A 21,142-nucleotide genomic window follows, 5' to 3' on the forward strand; every position below is an offset into this window, starting at 1 on the left:
TCATCCACCCCCCTTATCCCGTTGTGCCGCTTTTTGACATGGGTTTAACGACTTATGAAAATTATATAATACACTTTTATATTAATGGTAAGGTACTTTACAATCAGAATTGATTGGCAAGCGGCTGCAGTTACTTCTGTTTAATGCGGTATTGATTGCAATTGGTTTACGTTTTTAATAAAAAACAACCTATCTACAATGAACAGAGAGAGAGAGAATTAGATACAAAATATGCTGGGGAAGCAACGTAAACAAGGGCACCAAGCTTCTCGTCAGGGAACTTGAAGTTTTGCTGGACCTTGCCACCAAGTCGAAGATCACACTCCTATGGTTCACTATAACCTGCATGTTTATGGTCGCGTATCCCTTTCGCAATATTTCCTCCCGATCAATCACTGATCGATTGGCGATAGGGATGAGTGTGCCATCCACCAGGATGTAATCCCCGGCATGGCGCAGAAGGGCGTTGGTGACTGTGTGGACACACCTCCACATCGAGGTCTTGATTAGGCTGTAGCCCTCTCCCACGACCTCGATGAATCTCTCTGTAGCAAAATAAATAAATAAATAAATAAATAATAATAATAAAAAAATAAAAACGTAGCGCTGGGCTTCAGGGCTTAAAGCAGAATTCCGCCGCGTTAGCCTGGCCAGCGCAGGTCTGGGAAGGTCCAGCTGCTCCACAATGAGTTGTCTTGGGAGGGGATTTTTTTTAATATAGCCACGTCAGGCAAAATGTCAAAAGGGCTTAAGTTTTGCTGAATAAAAAAACTGACATGGACTAAACGGCTCCGTCTTTGATTCAATACAAGGACATGTTGGATCGCTGCCATAGTTGGTTGCTTACTGGACACCACCATGCTTACCCATTTAAAGATCTTAGCCATTTAGAGCCAAATTGTTTGCCAGATTTTAATTATCAAAAAATGATTGCCAATTCGCTTTAATTACATTACGAAAAAGCCTAGGCTAATTACCACCTTATTAGTTCTGTAACCACATAAAGTCAACTTTATAAATAGGCCTGTATCCATTGCGAACATAATTTATTATCTTAAAAAAAAACAGAAAATCAATGTTGAGCCACAAAATTGTCAACATACCATAGTTTGACTTGTACTTCGCTGCGCTGGTTTCTAAGGACTGCTGTACAGTAGCGTCATGAGCTCAAATAATGCTAAGAGAGAGCTACGAATGGTTCAGACCAACCTTACGAAAGTGTGATTTACAGAAGATATACTTAGCGTACGAATGTGTCGGGAACCGTGCCATAAGGTTAAGAGAGAGGTTAAGGAATAGGTTAAGAACTACTTAGCGATAAGAATGTTTTGGGGAACCGGGCCCTGGTCATTTTGTAGCTCATATCTCATTTTTGACTGTCATACATGATGCCAAGCTCATATTTTTTGTTTTGTACTATTTGATTGATCTTGATTAAATAAATAATGTACATTTCTACATTTTTGACTTATTTATGACTAAATGTGCTTAATAATGACTATAGGTTATTTATGTTGCCTAGCAGCTATGGATTTTAATTTTACTATTATAGGTGAACATATAGGTGCATATATATACGTGCATATATCTACCTATATAGGAATATATAATATGTACATATAATATAGGAAAACAGCCAAAAGAAATACAGATTTATAGACCATCTGGAGATTATACCCACAGCTAGACAGCAAAAAATTAGCCTAGTGCCCCACAACTGCATGAAGACCCAAAGGATTTCCTCGCTTCCATCCAAGGGATGTGAACAGTTTATTGCTTATAAAGCATACCTTTAGATGATTGTCTTTATCGCTCATGCTAAGAAATTAAAAAACTAGCTTAAACTTGTCTAAAATGGTTTGCTGGTTTTCAATGGCCAGTCAGCTAAAATCAGTACTATCAACTATCTTAGGCTGGTTTAAGATTAGCAGGAAAGTAAGAAATAAAACAATTCTATTTCTATGAATCATATTTCACAACATGTTCACGCTCACAAGCTATCAAGCAGCTATTAACTGAGCATTTCATTTATTATTAGCGACCCATGCTAACCCGTCACTGCCACATGCTGTTTGGCACCCGTCTGCGTCGTCACGGAAAACTGCTTGTGTCACTGCCAGATAGATTAGTTAAATTCTTCGTTAGAGTGAGATGAATAATTCAATACTGCCTCTGATCCGTTTTAGAAATCCTCCTTTTGTTTTGGATCAGACACTCTTAGCAGCACAAGAATTGAATCAAGAATTGAATTTTAATGCTGTGCTGTCAGTTTGAGAGTGTGGTGTGTGTTGTTAGGCCGTATTGCCATTTAGATAGTGACAATGTTTCTTAATTCGAGAACAGTATCTGTGCCAAACACCTGCAATTTGAGGAAATGAGCTCCTGAACTTGTAGCATGTAGCTGGAATATTCTGAATGTGGTTTTCTGACTAAAGGTGGTTAATAATGGAATCTGTTAGTTAGAAGTAAGAGACAATAATTATAATTCTAGTGAACATAATTTATGTTGTCAAAATAATCTGATTTATCATCTGCAGATAATAAGTCTTTTTGCTTAGGCTAGCTCTCCACATCGAGCCATTTGGTGTCCTATATATGAAACATGCAGGTAGAAATCTGTATGTTCCGGAGTTCATTTGTTCCACCTTCATCAGAATATCTCCTCCTACATGAACATGTTTTCTGAGTGCAGCGGTCTTCTGCAGAGGCGTTCAGAAGCAGAACTGCTCCAAGAATCAATAGCAAAGCTGTGTTGCAAGTAGGGGGCGTCTCTTTCAGCTGAGGGGTTTTCAGCTGAGTACCAGACAACCTGCCAGAACGCAGGGGGATTTGGCACCTTTGTAAATGCAGTGTAACACCTCACTTGAGGCTTTAAGCCAGCCTAGCAAAATGTGCTGACAGAAACATTGGCAGCAACAAAAGGAAAACAAAGAAGGTCAGTTTGAATGTATTTCACATTCCTCCAGTATGTTTCATATACACTACCATCTCATTACAGAGGGTCCACAGTCTGTCTGGAGAGGTACAAACTCAACAGAAAACAACTGCACATTGATATTCTGTTAAAGCAGCTTCATAATCCAGCTAGCAAAGAGGCACACACTTGATGTGCTAATTCAGTTTCTCTTTCAAAATCGCAATAAAGGACTCTTTTTTGGATTAAATACAACTTCAGCTGTAATGACATCATCTTTGGTCTGATATTTATTTCCACAGTATTTAATTTTGACTCACCCTTCAGTTAGTAAAAAGAACAGAAAACATGATGTGATACTTGTAGTTGAAACCTAGCATTCTTAAAGTAGCTCATGTTAAATGGTTTTCCACAAAGGGTGTTGTATAGGTCTTGTAAGTTGTATTTAATGCTAAATATTTCTTTGAAATTGTAACAGAGGCCTATAAAACTTGCATTTATTCAGGCCCACAGTTTTTCTCTTCCGTATAAAACCTCAGTATTAAGTTAGGCATTAATAGTGGATATAAGGTTAAATATAAAATGGTCATGCTGTACTTCAACACTGAAATCAACAAAGGACCATTTGGCACATCTAAGATAGTTTTGTAGATCCTGTGCTTATTTTCACCGGTGTAAAAAGTGTAGAGCTGAACCGTTCCTTTATTAACGCCTTTGCAATCATATCTTACCTGACTATTTGGATTTTCACAGCACAGATTGTTATAGAGAGCACAGGTGATGTTATAGAGAATATAAACAACTTATTAGCACTTGAAAGCACAAATTAATTTTATCATTGCAGGCTGCTTGACTGTAATGGGGACGTGCTGTTACCTCCTGAGAATTCATTTACAGGTGGATCTGAGCCTTATTGAGTCTTATTTTGCAGGTATGTGTTGATATGCTTGAGGCTGGTGTGTAACTGTCAGACTAATTTGTGACTGGAGGTTCAGGGTCACATGGTTATGATCAGATCCCCACAATGAAAGAATATACAACCCGAATTCCGGAAAAGTTGGGACGTTTTTTAAATTTTAATAAAATGAAAACTAAAGGAATTTCAAATCACATGAGCCAATATTTTATTCACAATAGAACATAGATAACGTAGCAAATGTTTAAACTGAGAAATTTTACACTTTTATCCACTTAATTAGCTCATTTAAAATTTAATGCCTGCTACAGGTCTCAAAAAAGTTGGCACGGGGGCAACAAATGGCTAAAAAAGCAAGCAGTTTTGCAAAGATTCAGCTGGGAGAACATCTAGTGATTAATTAAGTTAATTGATATCAGGTCTGTAACATGATTAGCTATAAAAGCTTTGTCTTAGAGAAGCAGAGTCTCTCAGAAGTAAAGATGGGCAGAGGCTCTCCAATCTGTGAAAGACTGCGTAAAAAAATTGTGGAAAACTTTAAAAACAATGTTCCTCAACGTCAAATTGCAAAGGCTTTGCAAATCTCATCATCTACAGTGCATAACATCATCAAAAGATTCAGAGAAACTGGAGAAATCTCTGTGCGTAAGGGACAAGGCCGGAGACCTTTATTGGATGCCCGTGGTCTTCGGGCTCTCAGACGACACTGCATAACTCATCGGCATGATTGTGTCAATGACATTACTAAATGGGCCCAGGAATACTTTCAGAAACCACTGTCGGTAAACACAATCCGCCGTGCCATCAGCAGATGCCAACTAAAGCTCTATCATGCAAAAAGGAAGCCATATGTGAACATGGTCCAGAAGCGCCGTCGTGTCCTGTGGGCCAAGGCTCATTTAAAATGGACTATTTCAAAGTGGAATAGTGTTTTATGGTCAGACGAGTCCAAATTTGACATTCTTGTTGGAAATCACGGACGCCGTGTCCTCCGGGCTAAGGAGGAGGGAGACCTTCCAACATGTTATCAGCGTTCAGTTCAAAAGCCAGCATCTCTGATGGTATGGGGGTGCATAAGTGCATACGGTATGGGCAGCTTGCAGGTTTTGGAAGGCTCTGTGAATGCTGAAAGGTATATAAAGGTTTTAGAGCAACATATGCTTCCCTCCAAACAACGTCTATTTCAGGGAAGGCCTTGTTTATTTCAGCAGGACAATGCAAAACCACATACTGCAGCTATAACAACAGCATGGCTTCGTCGTAGAAGAGTCTGGGTGCTAACCTGGCCTGCCTGCAGTCCAGATCTTTCACCTATAGAGAACATTTGGCGCATCATTAAACGAAAAATACATCAAAGACGACCACGAACTCTTCAGCAGCTGGAAATCTATATAAGGCAAGAATGGGACCAAATTCCAACAGCAAACTCCAGCAACTCATAGCCTCAATGCCCAGACGTCTTCAAACTGTTTTGAAAAGAAAAGGAGATGCTACACCATGGTAAACATGCCCCGTCCCAACTATTTTGAGACCTGTAGCAGAAATCAAAATTGAAATGAGCTCATTTTGTGCATAAAATTGTAAACTTTCTCAGTTTAAATATTTGCTATGTTATCTATGTTCTATTGTGAATAAAATATTGGCTCATGCGATTTGAAAGTCTTTTAGTTTTCATTTTATAAAAATTTAAAAAACGTCCCAACTTTTCCGGAATTCGGGTTGTAATTAAGATTCTGGCAATAAAACTGTCACTACTACGGTTACAGTGAAGAAAATGTTCTTGCTCAAGTTAAATGCTTTAGTGATCCTTGAGGAGAAATTTGGTATCACAGCAAAAATGCAGAACACACAAAACAAATATACAGTACTATATATATAGACTCAGAGTATAGAGTTGGAAATGTTATGCAGTGCAGTAATGCATTCATGTGACATAACTGGGATGTGTCTAGACAGTTAACAGTGCAAAACACACATACACATCTGAACTGCAATGAAACATTAACTACAGTATGACAATGCATCAGCTTGAACACCACTGGACATATAAATTAAGTAGAAAATCTGTAGATCTAGAGTTTCTTTCATAGCAAGGAAAAACAGAGCAGCAATGTTTAAAGCAACGAATGATTTTCTTTAGTGTACGTAAAAAAAAACTGTACAAGAAGAAATCAATTCAGATTACTTGAAGACATGTTAGAACTTATGCTACAAATGCAATGTATGATTAAACTAAGATCACATTTAAACCTTTATTCAGGTGTGATCACTTGTAATTGGATCACTTTAATAATATGAGGAGTAAAAGTGTATTTTCAAGTAAATTCTCAAATAATTATTAGACTTCACCACCTCCACGTTTTACAACTGAATGAATTCCTGGTGTTCCAGAAATCCATCACCAACCTCTGTTTAGCTGGTGTTTAGCTGCATGTTGCTCTCTGCAGTGTCAACAGATTTCCTCAAAACCAATCCCAGTCTTTCTTCTCTAACCCATCCAGCAGAACATCTTTATCTTCTTTTGTCCATTTCTTCATGGTCTCAGTGGTTTTAAGCCAAGTGAACACAGAATAAGTGAATCACTGAACACAGAAGCTCAACACTAACTCCAGCATGTGTGAATCCATGGAAGGTTTCAAATGAAGACACTTGTGTTTTTTTCCTCTCTTCTGTGCAGCTGGTGTTGGATAAAAGTGTTGTGAGGATCTATCACACATGTTGAGCCACAAAAGCCCCCAGTGACTCATTATAGACTGTAAGAGCCAGCCGTCCCTAAAGAGAGCCTGAGATATTATCGCTCTCGCACTGAGAGACAGTGAGACTGAGAGATCACATCCAGTGAGAGAAAGAAAGAGAAAGAGAGAGAGAGAGGATGCTGGTTAATCACAGTCATTTTGAAATGTAGACACATCCAGACAACAGCTGTTACTCTTTTATAGTGGCAATAAAGTTCTAAAGCTTTAGGAATTTCTTGGTAACTCTTTATAATAACTTTCATTAATAAATCATTAACAAATATTCTATAATGCTTAATGGATCATTAGTTAATATATATTCAAAGAGTTAGAAACGTGAGATAATGTGCTTGCTAATGTTTGCTAATCAACTTATTAAACATTAGATAGTTGCGACGGTTGGAGAAGTTAGTTAATCTCTACTCTTAATCCGACTACGCCACCCTGGGGGGCACCGGGGAAATAACTCCCAAGAAAGACACACAGGTAAGTGTTACCATTTGGACAGGCAGATGACAGGAGACGTGAGGGACAATACCAAAAACACTTTATTATAAAATGATCACCACCAATAAAAACTCGCTCTCAAGACTCTTACACGTAACAGATACCTCCTCCGAGCCCAGCTTGGCGGGAACAGGGCAGGCCGGCTGCAATCCAAAAGGGTGTCCAAACCCACCTCAAGTAAAAATCAAACCAGCACACCCACACCCTAAGAACGTTTTGTCAGCACACACAGCACACGGTGAAGCACACCACTCGAATGAAGCAGCTAGCCTTCCCCGTTCCGCGCCAAATCCTCAGTGGCTCCTGGAGAGAGAGAGAAACAAAAGGACTCGTAGTAACAATCAAAACAACATACACAAAATAATGAAAATAAATTAAAGTAACGCCACCCGATATGGCAGCTTTAATACTCCAGTCCAATCAGCGACTAGTGGCCCAAAAATAACAGAACCGGGGATGAAAAAGAAACAAAACACGAACTTATATTATGATAATAAACAGGGGAAGTGTCCACAAGTAATCTCACAAACAGAGTTTACCACCACATAAACCCACTGTTAGACAAAATCAAAATAAACACAGAAAACAACCTGGCAAAACAAAACAAAAAAAAAAAAATAAAGTTACTTAACAAAACTAAATAACCCTGGTAGGCAGCCGGGCAGACGCAACGCTAGAGAACTAGCCTTCCACCATATCTGCCAGGTAATCACCAGGCGTCAGTCCAGCAGCACACACTGTACCAAATTGAACTGAGAAAATGTTGCAGGGAAGCAAAACAGCAGCTGAATCGCGTGCAGCGTTCTCCACTATGGATTAGAGACAGTGATGATCCATTCTCCATTCACCTTTAACAATAAGACAAGTCAACCTAAATGTCCCGAACCCCAAATGTGAACAAGGGAGAGGTGACTTACAGTTTAGGTAGAATCACGACCGAACGCAGCATTGTATGGTTACTCACAACCAATGCTGCAGCTCTGTTTACTGGCCAGCGTTTACCCGCATCTGCCAGCGCGTCTTTACGGCTACATGTGACATAATAATGACCCCAAACACAGCGAAAGAGCTTAAGATTTATATATCAATGTACCTGAAAGCAACTCCGCCAGAAATCGGTTACAATGCCGTCGCCACCAGCCCGCTATAAATAAACCATAAATGAAGCCCGTTACCAAAGTAATCCGTGTATTTACACTGCCGAAGGAGAGTGTAACCATACCTTAAGGGAACCGAGAACCGAAACAAAATGCCAGGAAGTGGGAAATCCAGACCTACGAGGACCTGTAAACCCGTCAAAATAAGGGTCCTTAAATATTAAGGCCGCTTCCCCCTTATTGGAGTATCAAAGCCCCACTCAACAAGGACCAATCGGCAGGCCAAATCACTTTTCCGGCCACATTCTACCCCCATTTTCTTTTTTTCGGCGCCCCGACGATGACCCCAAGACCCTTGCCTCTGTCGTGGAATACTAATACCCTATTCTTGGCCCATGTCCCACGGCCTAAACAGAATAGAGATCCTGTTAGACGTAGTAGCTGGTATTGCAGCAGCACTCAAGCCCCCCTCCTCGATGGCACGGGGTAACCGGTGCGGATTTGAGTGGTGACCTTCAGTAGTACGACCAGTTCTCCACAATGGGACATTCTCTGTGCACGAAAGACTCTCCGACAGACTATCAGGCGCTGGTATTACCCCGAACGCCAAATTAGGAGCCCCAGAGCCCCCCTTACCGGTGCCCCTTCCTCTGCATCTACTGGTCTACCCTGTGATGTAGAGGGCGCCAGAGACACCAGAACCTGAGGCACCAGGCCCTGACTTACCGGAGGAGTCTCTGACACCAACATCACCAGATAAGCATCTTCAGAGGACACCTCTAGGGGAAGCTCCTCTTCCTCCACCACTGGGGGATCTAGGGAAACTGGGACCGGACCATCCCTCCGGATCCGAGCCTTCAAGGCTGAGCGATGAACGCATTTAACCTTACCCAAGTCTCCCACTGGTGCAATAGTATATACCGCCCCTCCCTTCATAGGTGCCCTCACGACCTGATACACCACCGGGCTCCACAGGTCCTGAATTTTATGACGACCTCTAGCACCATACTCACGCAGGTACACTAACTGGCCCTCCCCCAGTGGTGCATCACGGACGTGGGCATCATGTCGCACCTTGCGGCGACCAGCCGCAGCTTCCAGTCTTCCCCGTGCCCCCTCAAAAGCCACCTGAAGCCTAACCTGATGCTCCCTCATCCACTCGTGCACGCTACCCACCCCAACCTCCTGTACTCTACCCAAGAGGAAGTCCACGGGGAGCCTTGGTTCTTGCCCAAACATTAAAAGGTATGGGGATTCACCCGTCGACTGATGAGGGGTAGTGTTGTAACAGAACAGCACTTGCGGGAGGCATAAAGCCCAGTCGATTTTCCTGGACAAAGGCAAAGCACGGAGAAGATTGTGCACGGTCCTATTAAAGCGCTCGCACTGCCCATTCCCCGCCTGGTGATAAGGGGTAGTACGAGACTTTTCCACCCCATACAATACGCAAAGCTGCTGTACTAGGGAGGACTCAAAATTTCGGCCCTGGTCCGAGTGTATTCGACTGGGGACACCGAATCTATAAAACCATTCCGCCACCAGGACTTGGGCCACTGTTTCCGCGCGTTGATCTCGTGTAGAGACAGCCCAGGCGTACTTCGTGAAGACGTCGGTCATAACCAACACGTTCTCCAGCCCTGACAGAGAAGGCTCTAACACGGTGAAGTCTATGGCCACTATTTCATTAGGTCTAAAAGCCAAAAGATGGCCCATGAAGCTATTAGGATGGGGTTGGGTATCTTTAGCGGCCTGGCACCATTCACACTCTTGACACCATAGTGCTACATCAGCTGCCAGGCCCGGCCAATAGCATCGCTGCCGCACCAACTCAGTGGTGCGTTCCATCCCCTGGTGCCCATTCTCCTGATGTAACAGCATCAGCACTTCGTGATGCAATAGCGCTGGTAACACCACCTGCAGGGACTCTTCTCCCCCATCCGAGCGGAAAATTCGGCGATGCAGTACTCCGTCCTGCTCACACAACCGACTCCACTGGCGCAACAGGTTCACCACAGCTTTAGGCAGCTGTTGACGCTCCTCAGCACTCGGAGGAACCCCACGCCTCCAAAACCTCATTACCTCACTTATAACGGGGTCCTCCTCCTGCAATGACTACATGTCCACGGCAAGATCGGGGAGAGCCGTAACGGCTGTTTGAGAACCCAGCTTGGTCTTCTCCGCCTGCCTTACGATGGCTGGGAGAGCGGTACCGGGAAGTAACCCCTCCAATTCACTCTGAATGGAGGGACCCTGCCGGGAGAGAGCATCCGCGTTCCGGTTGCTCCTTCCAGAGCGATACCTTAGTTCGAAATCAAAGGCCGCTAATTGCGCAGCCCACCGCTGCTGCGTGGCTCCGAGCTTGGTGGTAGTAAGGTGGCTGAGGGGGTTGTTATCAGTGAATACGACACACCTCTGCCCCAGCAGGTATTCTCTGAACTTCTCAGTCATGGCCCACTTAAGTGCCAAAAACTCCAACTTCATGGAGCTGTAATTTGACATATTTCTCTCCGTGGGCCTAAGACTGCGGCTAGCATAAGCTATGGGCCGCACCTTCCCTCCCTGTTCCTGGGACAGTACCGCTCCCAAACCTCCATGGCTAGCATCTACTTCCAAGATAAAGGGAAGGGAGAAGTCAGCATAGGCCAATACCGGGGCAGAGGTGAGCCTACTCTTCAATTCTTCGAAGCTCACCTGACCCTGCTCTATCCATGCCGCACCAAAACTTAAATCCGCTCGGTCCCTGGGCTTACGACCAGCAAACTCCGCTACCAGACGGTGCAGAGGAGCCGCCAACTTGGCGAAACCTTCTACAAACCGCCTATAATAACTGGCGAAACCCAGGAACGAACGGAGCTCGGACACCCCTTTAGGGCACGCCATTGCTTCACTGCCTCTATCTTGCTTGGATCGGTCGATAATCCTTTGGCCGAAATTACGTGTCCCAGATAACTTACCTCCTGTTGGAAAAATGTACATTTAAATAATTTAGCCTTCAACCCCTCTCGCTCTAACCGACTCAAAACCAACTCTAACCGCTCTAGATGTTGTTCCACCGAGGATGAAAACACCACTATATCGTCAAAGGAACAAAAGAAGGGACTGACACTGCTGGTCCCCAAACAACCTTTCCATCAACCTCTGGAAGGTGCTTGGGGCGTTGCAGAGCCCGAATGGCATACAGTTCCATTCGAAAAGGCTGAAAGGGGTGCAAAAGGCGGTCTTGTGTTTATCACCCTCTGTGACCGGAACCTGGTTATACCCACTGGTGAGGTCCATGGTGGAAAACCACCGGGCCCCCGTCAGTGAGTTCAAGGTTTCCTCTATTCGCAGCAGAGGAAAAGCATCTTTTCGGGTTTTTGCGTTCAGCTGGCGATAGTCTACGCGCATACGTAACATCCTTCTTTTTGGCCAACACAATGGGGGAGGCGTAAGGACTGCAACTCTCTCTAATAATGCTTGTATCCAACAATTGGTTTATATGCGTTTTTACCACATCGTACTCTGACGGAGGTATCCGCCGGTACCGTTGTCGGACTGGAACCGAATCGGTCAAGGGGATGTCATGAGAGAGGAGTTGGGTACATCCCAACTCGCCGTCGTACGCAGAGAAAACCGTATGAAACCTTAACAGCAGAGAACTCACCTGTTCTTGTTCAGTCACTGTCAACATAGACAAATCAAAATGCTTGATTTGTTCCTGCACTGAAGGAAGAACTGTGGGAATCTGAAGATTCACTGACACCGAAACAGATTTAACTTCCGAGACACCCTGGGGCAGGCTCACAATAAATACCCGGTGCAAAGTGCCCAAAACAGAGTTACGAAAAAGCATTATATCGGTTTTACATACATTGACGACTGGTACATACACAGTGCCTCGGGTTACCTGCATTAATGCACATGACGCCAAAAGCACCAGCTCAACACATTCATCCCCAAAATACCAGGGACTTGGGCCCCGGTGCCACCAGGAGGATCTCTGACAACCAGCACGCCACACCCTGGAATTACCTGACCACACAGCTCCACGTCCAACTCAAGATAACCCACATACGGTATCAACGACCCACTGGCCGCTTGGAGCTGCAACCACTGACATGCTCTGAGATGATCCTGGCCACATGGTGCAAACTGTTCTAGAAAACAACTTTCCGTAATTGTAGACACCATGGAGCCAGTATCGATCAAACAGGGCACCCGCACCCCCCCTATACAAACGACAAGGTGCGGACACGACGCCATTAAACAAGGTAGGGGGCCCAAATTCATGGAGTCTTGATCTTTCCCTACCGAACTGTGACTCTGCAGTTAGGCGGGACCTAGTTTTCCGTCGGTCGGGAAAAAGTCTGACCAGCCCTCGTCCTAGGAGGTGACTCTCGCCGCACTAAAGAAGGAGGGGGAACACGTTCTCCATCACATTCGTGGGCAAAATGGCCTGGTTGTTGACACCGACGACAGAGCAACGCCGCGGTCCAGGAATGTCGACGAACACTCGGGGGAAACCGCATGCCCGCAACACTCTGAGTGAGTTCATCTAGCTGTTTCTGCTGTGATTTTAATATCTCCCGCAGCTCACTCAACTCCGACTGCGAATGCCCTTGTACTCCATACTGAATACCGTAGGCCATTGGAACAGAATGACTCCTACCCTTGCACCTCCTGGCATTCCCTCCCGCTCCCACCTAATAGCTTCCCCACGCACTACCAAAAGGCTGGAGTCAGGCTGGCGGCGAACGAACTGCTTCGGGCATCGTCTGTCCCTGGACACACAAACAAACCGCTCCGGCACAACAAAATTAGTTTCGACTGGCAGAGGAGGGTCAGGCCCTACTGCAGGGGCAACCCCGGGAACGGTGCTAGGACCAGGTAACTCACCTAGCCCCTGCTCCCTTTCACGACGCAAACGGTCATTATCTGCTCTCAACTGCGCCACTATTTCTCGCAACCCCTGCATCTCATCCTCCATACTGGTCATAGCTACACTCACCCCAAAGATGGGAAAGGGGCCACCGATAAAGAAATACCGCTTGCCCAAAGGGTCGGGACACACGCTGCTGCTTTGCTTCTGAAAAGAAAAAAAAAGACAAAGAGAGAAAAAAAACACCAACAATCACATTAAACACCACATTACCCCCTCGTCTCAAATCTCTGCCTGACCCGGTAACCCTGCCGACTACGCCAAAATGTGACGGTTGGAGAAGCTAGTAATCTCTACTTTTAATCCGACTACGCCACCCTGGGGGGCACCAGGGAAATAACTCCCAAGAAACACACAGGTAAGTGTTACCATTTGGACAGGCAGATGACAGGAGATGTGAGGGACAATACCAAAAACACTTTATTATAAAATGATCACCACCAATAAAAACGCGCTCTCAAGACTCTTACACGTAACAGATACCACCTCCGATCCCAGTTTGGCGGGAACAGGGCAGGACAGCTGCAATTCAAAAGGGTGTCCAAACCCACCTCAAGTCACCGCAAATCAAACCAGCACACCCACACCCTAATAACGTTTTGTCAGCACACACAGCACACGGGGTAGCACACGGTGAAGCACACCACTCGAATGAAGCAGCTAGCCTTCCCCGTTCCGCGCCAAATCCTCAGTGGCTCCTGGAGAGAGAGAGAAACAAAAGGACTCGTAGTAACAATCAAAATAACATACACAAAATAATGAAAATAAATTAAAGTAAAGCCACCCGATATGGCAGCTTTAATACTCCAGTCCAATCAGCGACTAGTGGCCCAAAAATAACAGAACCGGGGATGAAAAAGAAACAAAACACGAACTTATATTATGATAATAAACAGGGGAAGTGTCCACAAGTAATCTCACAAACAGAGTTTACCACCATGTAAACCCACTGTTAGACAAAATTAAAATTCAAAATAAACACAGAAAACAACCTGGCAAAACAAAACAAAAAATAAATAAAGTTACTTAACAAAACTAAATAACCCTGGTAGGCAGCCGGGCAGACGCAACGCTAGAGAACTAGCCTTCCACCATATCTGCCAGGTAATCACCAGGCGTCAGTCCAGCAGCACACACTGTACCAAATTGAACTGAGAAAACGTTGCAGGGAAGCAAAACAGCAGCGACGTCGCGTGCAGCGTTCTCCACTATGGATTAGAGACAGTGATGATCCATTCTCCATTTACCTTTAACAACAAGACAAATCAACCTAAATGTCCCGAACCCCAAATGTGAACAAGGGAGAGGTGACTTACAGTTTTTTTAGAATCACGACCGAACGCAGCATTGTATGGTTACTCACAACCAGTGCTGCAGCTCTGTTTACTGGCCAGCGTTTACCCGCATCTGCCAGCGCGTCTTTACGGCTACATGTGACATAATAATTACCCCAAACACAGCGAAAGAGCTTAAGATTTATATATCAACGTACCTGAAAGCAACTCCGCCAGAAACCGGTTACAATGCCGTCGCCACCAGCCCGCTATAAATAAACCATAAATGAAGCCCGTTACCAAAGTAATCCGTGTATTTACACTGCCGAAGGAGAGTGTAAACATACCTTAAGGGAACCGGGAACCGAGAACCGAAACAAAATGCCAGGAAGTGGGAAATCCAGACCTACGAGGACCTGTAAACCCGTCAAAATAAGGGTCCTTAAATATTAAGGCCGCTTCCCCCTTATTGGAGTATCAAAGCCCCACTCAACAAGGACCAATCGGCAGGCCAAATCACTTATCCGGCCACATAGTGTTCAAACCAATCATTATTTCATGTAAGTTAAAATGCTTACAAATGTCATTAAACTTTCATTTCCATATCAAACACTACACAATATTTTAACAGATATTATAAAATGATTAAAAGCTTGTGTTAATGCACAACACTTTTGCTGCTATTGAAGTGTGATACAGGTAAGGATAGGGACAGGTTTAGAGGTATGGGTTGGTTAAAGGGTCAACAGTGTACAGTGGTCAGTTTGATTATAAGGAAACATGGTTCAATCTGTTTATATTGTTTTGATAAATAAATAAGTATTATATATATTATATTATACAAATTATTAATAATTTCAACTTTAGTTTGAGTACTGCAAAAACATGATCAAATAATTAATAGGTTATTTGTTAAGATGTGTAAATAGAGGTCTACACAACAAACTAAAACCAGCAAATGAAGATCATATGAACTGAAAGTTTGCTAACATTTACATTAAATAATCATATGTTAGTCTTTAGGAAATGTTAAGTAAGTTCATTAGTAAGCATTAACAAGAACATTATCTTATATTTCTAGCTATTAGAAAATATATACTAGCTAATGATCTGTTAAGCATTATATCATGTTTTTTAATGATTTATAAATGAAAGTTATTACCGTATAAAGTTTTACCGGCAACAGAACCTCAGCTAACAAACATTGCTTCTTTCCATAAGCATAACATGATGCTCTCACGTCTCATCTCACACGAACACTTTACCCGTCTGCTGCAGAGACTGAAATCTTTGATTCGTATTTTATCTAAAGCTCTGGGCCATAACACAAAGTTCCTGAGGGATGTAAATAACGATGATGATAACAGACGCTTCCATAAATGAACATAAACATGAGCCACCAAATTACCAGCCTGTGGAGAACTTTAATTTTCTTTTGCTTTCTTCTCTTGTTCAATCCCACTGATGAACATGAGTTTTATGTAAATGTATCAGTGTGTGGTTTCATCTGAACACACACAGATGCTTCTATTATCACTGGAAATGATAAGTATTGTTATATCAGGGCTCTTCTAGCACAGCATCTATGTCTATAGTGCCCTTACAAACATACACATTTAAATACTGTTTCCCAGCAGGATCATATTGCTTCATCTTATGCATAATGCCTTCCTGACTGTGCTTTAGTTTCCACTGTGATATACTGCAAACATTCAGCTAGCATCTGCTGTATCCATCGTTTTATTAACTGTTTATCAGTCATTCTTTAAACAGAATCCTCATTTCAGCTTATTCAGACATAATTATGACACATTAAATAAAATCTTACTGGATGATTTGAGGTGGGTCACCAGCAGCCTGAAAAGGATTCCTGTCTCAGGAACTAACACAAATCCCTAATGATCAGCTCATTCCCCACATCCGAGACTGATGTCACCAAAATAATCCAGGCTGCTCTTCTCATATTAGATGACTAAGGTTTGACATTTTATGCTGAAAATCTGGTGCGTGTCTGTGTAAAGTTCACTGCCACAATGCAACGGGGCTATGAGGGTTGACAGGGTGTTACTATGTGGTTGCTAAGGTGTTCAGGGTATATTTTTAGCATGTTGCCTCAAGATACAATATTTCTTATCACAATATCTTGTTCTAGCTAATGAACAGAGCTCTTTCTTAAGCAGTTAGCAGTATGCTAAGTAAGCAAAATCATTAATGCTAACCGAAGGCATTTAGTGATAAGCTTAGAGATTATGCAAAGCTGCTAACCAAAGGCAAACTGAAAACACAAAAATGTATTGTTTTAAACATTTTTACATTGTTAATATAATGTGATATGTAATTTATGAGACATTCATTATCATATTTTCATGAACACCATTACGTATTGTTTCTGTATAGAGTTAAATCTAACTAATGGCACACCTTAAGGAAAATGTGCTTTTCCCTGCTTCCATTGTGATTGATTGCATATTTTTTACTCAAAAACACATTGTGAGTAAAAACTAATGATGAAAAGTAGTTTGTTTTGTATGGGGTAAAAGGCTCACCAGCATGTGGCAAAAGGCCCCCAGTATTAGTGCAATACTAAAGTAATATGTTTTGCATAATATCAAAGTTAATACTTTTTCTCAGTTAATGAAATCGCTTTGTTGAGGAAGGTGGACAACTGTGGAAAAGTAAAGTTCAAATAGCATGGTTTAATGATTCAGTCTTGCATTAGATCTCATAAGGTTACAGCATTTATTGCTATTGGTCAGCTCGGATGTGCTCTTGTTGTCTGGGGTAATTTACGCTGGCAGACAGCAGTCCACGTCCACCTGTGTGTCAGCCATCTAGACAGCTGAAAGAGGGGCGTCCATCCATAGTGACAGCTGTCAGACAGGCTTTTACTGGATGTGCACTCATACCTAGGGATGTTCATACACACACTAACACATGAAAGCACACACTCACAGATGAATCGACATCAAAATGAGGTGGTGACACAGAACATGACATCGATCGGGTGACGAGTGATACACAGCTGTGTGTGTGTGTGACAGAGAGATAGCGAAGCACTCTGGGAAAGAATGAAAGCTGATTTCTTTGAGCTTTGACATTGCTGGGCTTTCTTTCAGCTTCACAATCATCTGATATTTCTGATTTGGTCACTTTGCATGCTTGTGCCGAGACAGAGAGGATATCGTGCAAATATAGCCCACAATCGCATTGAGTATGTGTGTCATACAGTAGGTTTTTGCAGCAGTGTCATTTAAACCCCTGAGATCAAAAAGAAGCATTACAGCTGTTCTTTCTCTTTTTGTCTCATTTTAGCTTCCAGTGGCAAATACCGCTCATGCTGGCAGTGGGAAACTCCAGTCACATATCAACAGAGACCATCATTTGGGTCTCCAATAAAACAGGTACCAGTTATGCCAAATTTTATCATTGTAACCACCAAATAAAAAAATAATAACATATTTTTTCTTGTATTTACACGAGTGTACACCTCTTATTTCAAAATGTTTTAAAATTTATTCTTCGTTTAAATCTTTTTTTTTTTTTACAAATTTCATGAATTATTAACTTTTTCGCACCATGTGAGTCACACAACGTAATTTGTCAGTCATTAAAAAAACTTGCCTCGTCATAAAAATAACTAATTAACACAATATTTTAAGAGACTTAATGACTTTGACAATCAATGGTGAGAATCCCCGTGAGACAATTTCCTGAATTTGACTTATGACTTTGATTTGCCAGACAATAATAATAATAATAATAATAATAATAATGATAATAATAATAATAATAATAATAATAATATTGTTATTGTTATCATTAATACATACAAGATTAGATATAAAAATAAATGATTATGCCAAACTACATTATTTTAATAAAACATTTCCTTTATTATATTTTCAGCATACCCTTATATTTTCGACACAACAATTATCAATAAGAATTTTAAACCATGGTATATTCAAGCTATTGTATGTATTACTTTTTTTTCAGTACATTTTTAGATCTGAACAGAAAACTGAGTGTCATGTCCTTGACCTATTAAGTCCATGACTGCTGTCAAATCACCCAGCAACACATAAAACTACAGATAAAAGTACAGATTTAATTGGATTTCCTCATTAAATTTGACTAATTCAGCTCCTGAGATTACATTTATGTAAATGTCATTTTACAACACATTCAAAATACTATTAATCTTTGAGTCACACATTCATGCAGCAGCCCCACGTCCACCATCATTATATTCAATTCTGTTCCATTCCTTTCCTCTCCATTGGGAGAACCAGGTGGATTTTCTTCGGATGGAGTCAAATTCCAAGAGTCAGAATTGAATTTGGTCTGTGAGTGATCCGTGTGGCTCAGAGCTCAGAGTTCCTCTGATTGTGAGACCATTTAACAGCCTCCATTTTCTTCTCACCTTCTCTGAGAGACAGCCCTCATCAGGGCTACAATGCAGATCCACAGCGGCATGTTCAAGAAAGACTTGAAAGTCATTAGTCTTCAGCGACTCTTGAAAGAAACAGAGACTATAACATAGAGACCCCATTTAAATGCATTAACTCACCGCCTGACTCCTGCAATCTGGCCACTGATGGTTGGATGCTCCCTGGATCACAATACACTTCAAATGCACTCAAAAGCACTTAACCAGTGTATTTGTTATCCATGAAAAAGCACAAGGTCTGGCTGGAATATTACAAGATGAGGTGTCAGACACATTAGATGTTGTGCATTACAAAATACTGAATACATCGTCTCTTACTGTACATTTTCATGCAGGACTGCTTTTATGAGATGATAAATGGGCTGAAAATTCCCAAATATATGAGTACATATGAAATATAGCAAGCAGTTTGTGTCATTTTGGTTTATATTTCATTAAAAATGCAGTCAGTTTACTTTCATTCAGTTAAATGTTTTACACACATGTTGTTTCTTTAATGATTTTTATTAACTTATTACTTTCTGTTATCTAAGTGTCTAGATGTCATTTGGTGCCACGTGTTTCTGTTCATTTGCATGTGAGTTGGGCTACACTGAGCTGTCAGAAGTGTCATTAAACATTTGTTTCATGTTCTTTTTTTACATTGTGTATTTATAGAGACACATAGAGTGGGTCACATGGACGGTGAGACGTGGTTGCTGGGCAACATCAATCAAACAGGCTACTTCAGAGTAAACTACGACCTTCACAACTGGAGACTTCTGATTCAGCAGCTGATGACCAACCCAACGGTACAGCTCCTACAATGCCGTTCTTCAGTCCTCTCTCAGTCCATCATCTTTCTTTTTTGAGTATTTCCCTTGAGTTTTCTTTCGCCCTTCTGTCACGATTCTTCCTTTTCCTCATTCTCCTCCTCACTCCCAATCTATCCTGCATGTTTCCTGCTGCATTATAAATGTCTCTACTGTTCTCCACTGGCAGATGATCTCCGTGGGCAACAGGGCTGGTCTGATTGATGACGTCTTCAACCTGGCGAGGTGGGTTCTGTTTGTTACACGGCCCCTCTGGAAACATGCAGAGTCATTAAGAGATCCTGAAACCTGCACTGCAGATCCATTTAACATCCTTCACACCATCCTTAACATCCTTCAGAGACCCGCTGGACTATTCAGTCTAATTCAGCTTTATTTGTGTGGTGCTTTTTAGTGTCACAGTAACTGTCACATTATTTTAGTGGCTTGTTCACCTACAAGTGACAAAGTACTTATGATAATTGTAAGAAAAAACTCTTAGGGCCCTATTTTAACGATCTAAACGCAAAGTGTAAGCCGCACAGCACAGGTGCACTCAGAGCGTGTCCAAATCCAAAATCTCATAGACTTTCACACAAACAACTATTTTTTTTTCAAACTGCAGGCACTGCAGTGCAATCTCTATGAGTTCCGGGAGGTCTAACACTAATATGCTTTTGTAATCATATGTAACCTTAACTTGTGCGACTGGTGGGAACAAACATACCCAAGAGGGTTAATAAGAGATATGAAGTCAGGACTAGTCTGTATGGGCTGAATAAAGCAACTCGATGTTTTGATGGATGATGATTGTAATGGAGGTAAAGAAAATTACACTGACATGCAGCAATCAGCCAGACTCAAAAAAGAGTCGCAAAAGACAGAATTTGGCTCAAAATCAGACAAACACTCAACAGCCACTTTATTAGGTACACCTTTTCAATTGCTTGGTAACACAAATTGCTAATCAGCCAATCACATGGCAGCAACTCAATGCATTTAGGCATCTAGATGTGGTGAAGATGACTTCAAACCAAGCATCAGAATGAGGAAAAAAGGAATTTTAAGAGACTTTAAACGTGGAATGGTTGTTGGTGCCAGATGGGCTGGTCTGAGTATTTCAAAAACTGCTGATCTTCTGCGATTTTCACACACCACCATCTCTAGGGTTTACAGAGAATGGTCCGAAAAAGAGAAAATATCCAATGAGCGGCTGTTGTGTGGACGAAAATGCCTTGTTGATGTCGGAGGTCAGAGGAGAATGGGCAGACTGGTTAGAGGTGATAGAAAGGCAACAGTGACTCAAATAACCACTTGTTACAACAGGGTATGCAGAATACCATCTCTGAACACACAACACATCGAACCCTGAAGAAGATGGGCTACAGCAGAAGACCACACCGGGTGCTGCTCCTGTCAGCTAAGAACAGGAAACAGAGGCTACAATTCACACAGGCTCACCAACATTGGACAATAGAAGATTGGAAAAACGTTGTCTGATCTGATGTGTTTCGATTTCGGCTATGACATTTGGATGATA

At 42.2% G+C, this 21,142-nt stretch overlaps 1 protein-coding gene across 2 annotated transcripts in view; it reads left to right on the forward strand.

Moving 5' to 3' along the window:
• LOC132099046 (thyrotropin-releasing hormone-degrading ectoenzyme-like) overlaps positions 1-21,142 on the forward strand; it is a 127,529-nt gene that overhangs the window by 87,164 nt on the left and 19,223 nt on the right. For both annotated transcript variants that reach the window (XM_059505437.1, XM_059505438.1), the window contains 3 exons: positions 17,674-17,762; positions 19,469-19,602; positions 19,793-19,848. In XM_059505437.1, the coding sequence (XP_059361420.1) occupies positions 17,674-17,762; positions 19,469-19,602; positions 19,793-19,848 (279 nt within the window). The remainder of the gene's footprint in view (positions 1-17,673; positions 17,763-19,468; positions 19,603-19,792; positions 19,849-21,142) is intronic.

The sequence above is a fragment of the Carassius carassius genome, chromosome 22, assembly GCF_963082965.1.
Source record: "Carassius carassius chromosome 22, fCarCar2.1, whole genome shotgun sequence".
Classification (NCBI taxonomy): Eukaryota; Metazoa; Chordata; class Actinopteri; order Cypriniformes; family Cyprinidae; genus Carassius; species Carassius carassius.